General features: G+C 36.4%; 1 protein-coding gene across 1 annotated transcript in view; it reads right to left on the bottom strand.

Annotated features, from left to right (window-relative positions):
• clec16a (C-type lectin domain containing 16A) overlaps positions 1 to 3,676 on the bottom strand; it is a gene marked incomplete in the record, with an annotated part of 48,834 nt that overhangs the window by 36,693 nt on the left and 8,465 nt on the right. The window contains 2 exon segments of the mRNA XM_014006923.1: positions 794 to 910; positions 2,304 to 2,354. Coding sequence (XP_013862377.1) covers positions 794 to 910; positions 2,304 to 2,354 — 168 coding nt within the window.

Consider the following 3,676-nt stretch of genomic DNA (forward strand, 5'->3'; position numbering starts at 1 on the left):
ACACACACACACACACACACACACACACACACACACACACACACACACAAAAGTTCTCAGAAACGCTCACTACCTCAGCACACCCACCTGCCGGTACAAACAGATGGCCAAAAGTTTAGTGGGAGGGGCAGAAAGGGAAAAGAAACTGAATCAAGAAGAGAAAAACAATGGAGGGAGAGAAAAAAATAGCAGGTGAGGGGAAGAATATGGGGACAGAAAGGGGACAGAGCGGGGAGACTGTAGAGGAGACACAAATAGGAGAGAGGAAGCATAACATAAATAAAAGCAAATCTTAAAAGCCTTTTWTAAATAAAAACAAAAAGGAGATGAAGACATTTTATCCAAACCCTTAAAACAGGAGATGGACACAAAGAAATACGATGAAATATGGAAACAATGTTCGATAATTTGCCTTTTATTTTTTATTTTTTTGCCTTGATGTGGGTGAATCGTGGAAAAAACCAATGACCTTGCCATCTCATAACCACCTACACACACTTCTGGAACTCAATGTGTGTATATGTTTACRTGTGTGTTTGTGTGTGTCCATGTGGTTGCATGTGTGGGTGTGCACTTTTTGTATGAGCAGTCTACTACAAGTGTGTTTGCTTCACTTTTCGTGTTGCTTTATGTCACAGTTAACATCAGTGAGCACATCTGTGAGTCAAAAGTTTGTTATGGCTTCGTTAAACATTACCATGTGCCTAGTTTGCATACTACAATGTGTTAATTTGAAAAAAAAAAAAAGCATGTAAATGTTCATGTGGTGTGTATGTGTGTGCATGAATTATACCGTGGTTTTGTGTGAGCTTTGCATGTCGGACTGGGAGCAGAAGACTGAAAGGTCTCCATTGAGAATAACATCAGCGAGGGCGTGGACCAGAGGCTGATAGTGGATGATTAGAAACACCTGGAAAACAAAACAAACACAAAATTCGTGTTTCTCCTCTTTAACAAYCCATACACATCCAATAGAAAACATAAATACAGTCATGTTCCAAAACACACAGTAGAGAAAACCTACAGTAGAGGAAAATCCAAAAAATAAAATCTGTGAAGATTACTTTAACCTCTTATTAGCCAAAATCTTTGCCAACTTACAACTGTTCTTTACATGTGGTCTAATATAGACTATTAATACAAATCTATACAATACAAATGTACCTTTTGGTTTAAAGTAACTAAACCATTATTCTGTCTAGTTAGAATTGTGTAGGGTAGATCCACTTTTTAAAAAGGGACAAGCTCCATAATACAAACAGAGTTACATCGATCCAAACTAAGCTCCAAAATGTGGAACATCTTTTGCTGGAGGAACTCACCAATATTTTGATTACATCAAGAATAAAAAAAGTTTTGTCACCCTGCTGGAGACTGTGTGGAGCACAGGATGTAAAACATACATGTTTTTTGGCAACGTAACATACAGACATGCTCTTGGGATGACGTTTGTAAACAGATAACAGAAATTTTGGGTMTAAATTATCTAAAAAACATGTATAGTCATTATTTGGGACCTTCAACAGAAGTCAGAATTCAAAGTAAAGATCGTTATTTGATTAAAATTATTTTGGCTGCTTCCAAGAACACCATCACACAGAAATGGTAGAAAGTGGATCCCCCTTCCCTACACAWCTGGACTGATGCAGTGGAAGAAATCCATAATATGAAAACAATTAAACCATGAAAATGGTAAATGGCTTGAACCTATATAGCACTTTATCCTATATCAATCATATCCTATTATAAGACCACAACAACCAAAATGTAAAGATCTATGGAGAAAATGGACAATGTATAAAAAGGAAAGTTTAACAATTTAACACTATAAAAGCAGCATTGGATGCCATCTGTCACTCTGTTCTATATCTTCTGTTTTATTTTATTTACATTTATGTTGTAATGCATGCAAAAAATAAAGTTCAACAAGAAAATATACAACTATGTTTTCCCACTTAAGCAAAATTGATAATGTTTGTACATTTGAATCCTTAAGTCACGTGATCAAGCAGATTGTTGACATAATTTGCCTTATTTATTAAAAAAAAGGGGAAAAACTTTTCAAGAAAACATCCTACAAATTTTGTGGTCACATGAAATTTGTAGAGTTGATCAATATTCAGGTACACTAAAATAAACGTTAATCAAACACATATGTACTAAGATAATAACCTAATTGACAAAAAGAAAAAAAATACGGACTAACAAAACTTGAAACACAAATATGGCACTTCTGTTGATGGTTACATGTAGGGTGTGTGTGTGTGTGTGTGTGTGTGTGTGTGTGTGTGTGTGTTGCTTACTTGAGAAAGCAGATAGAGGGAAACCTGAGGGCTAATTCTCCGCTCTTCAGACTAAAAGAAAAAGAAAAAAGAATAAATCAGATGACACGAGAAGATAAATCTAATCTGAAGAACATATAATAGTTAAATTAAATAACTGTGGTCATGATTGTGACCCAAAGACAGATCCTGGACAAAAGTAGCTGAAATGAACTCCTTCTGTTGGCTAGATGGGCTCAGCCTCAGAGAGAGGGTGAGGAGTTCAGAGCCGCTGATCCTCAGCATCAAAATGAGTCAGCTGAGGTGGTTCACTCCTCAATCAAGGAGCTTTTTCAATCAAACAGCAAYGATTGACATGTCCTGCATGACTGTGAATGTATACAAACATCTCCTTGGAGGAGTTTTGGGCACATCCTTCTGAGAGGACACCCATTATCTGCTGAAATGATTTTAAATATCCTCTCTGATCTGAGAAGTCATCAGAATCAACCAAGAGGAGCTGATGAATTTCCCTGGTGAAAGAGATTTCTGGGCTTTACTCACTGACCTGTGACCCCAAATACTCAACAGAGATGTTAAGAAAAAATGGATTGTTCTTCAAATAATTTTATCATTCATAGTCACTAATGTTGCTGAGTTTCTTTGAAAAAAAAAGTATTAAAGTTGAATATAAAACCTCTGAGGTCAGACCGTAACTTCTGCACAGGTACACAATAGGAACACATCACTCTTGATTTGAGCTGCTGTAAAGATCTAAAATGAGGTAATTTATGTGAAAATCAATGTTTCATTATGAGGCTTCTTTCATGATGAGGAAGTTACAAAGCTCAGTCTGAAATTTTTAACTTACTGTAACTACCTAAGGCCAGAAAAAAAACACACTAAAAATATCATATGCATGTAAGATTTGTGTCATTTTAAAAAACTACCATGTTTGACTAGTTCCTTAGTCAAAATGAGTCATTTAAGAGAACAGAGACGACACAGAAGTAAAACCAGTGCAGTAACACACAGCTTCATGTGTTCTTTATTTAGACATAGTATGTGTGCAGACATTTAGCTAGAGGGGCATCAGGTCATTGTGACAACACTCGGCTGGCAGCGCTTCGGGACAAAACGCTGAACCTTGGGTTCACCAAGAGGTTTTTTTTTACACTACGTAATTTTTAAAGTTGCGTAAACTTCGTAAGCAGCATGCAGTTTATCACAATTCTTTTATGAAGTCAGAGGAAGACACAAACAGAAAAAATTGTGCCTGCTTGGATAAAGGTGGTGGAAGTGATTTTACAACGGCAGTAGTGTGTGTTGTTTCCCAATCCCTGGCCAGGTCAGTTTGTATTTTTATTTGTATTTTTTTACATATATACATTTCAAAAACCTCCGTAGGTTTGGGG

Source organism: Austrofundulus limnaeus, unplaced genomic scaffold (genome assembly GCF_001266775.1).
Source record: "Austrofundulus limnaeus strain Quisiro unplaced genomic scaffold, Austrofundulus_limnaeus-1.0 Scaffold38, whole genome shotgun sequence".
Lineage (NCBI taxonomy): Eukaryota > Metazoa > Chordata > Actinopteri > Cyprinodontiformes > Rivulidae > Austrofundulus > Austrofundulus limnaeus.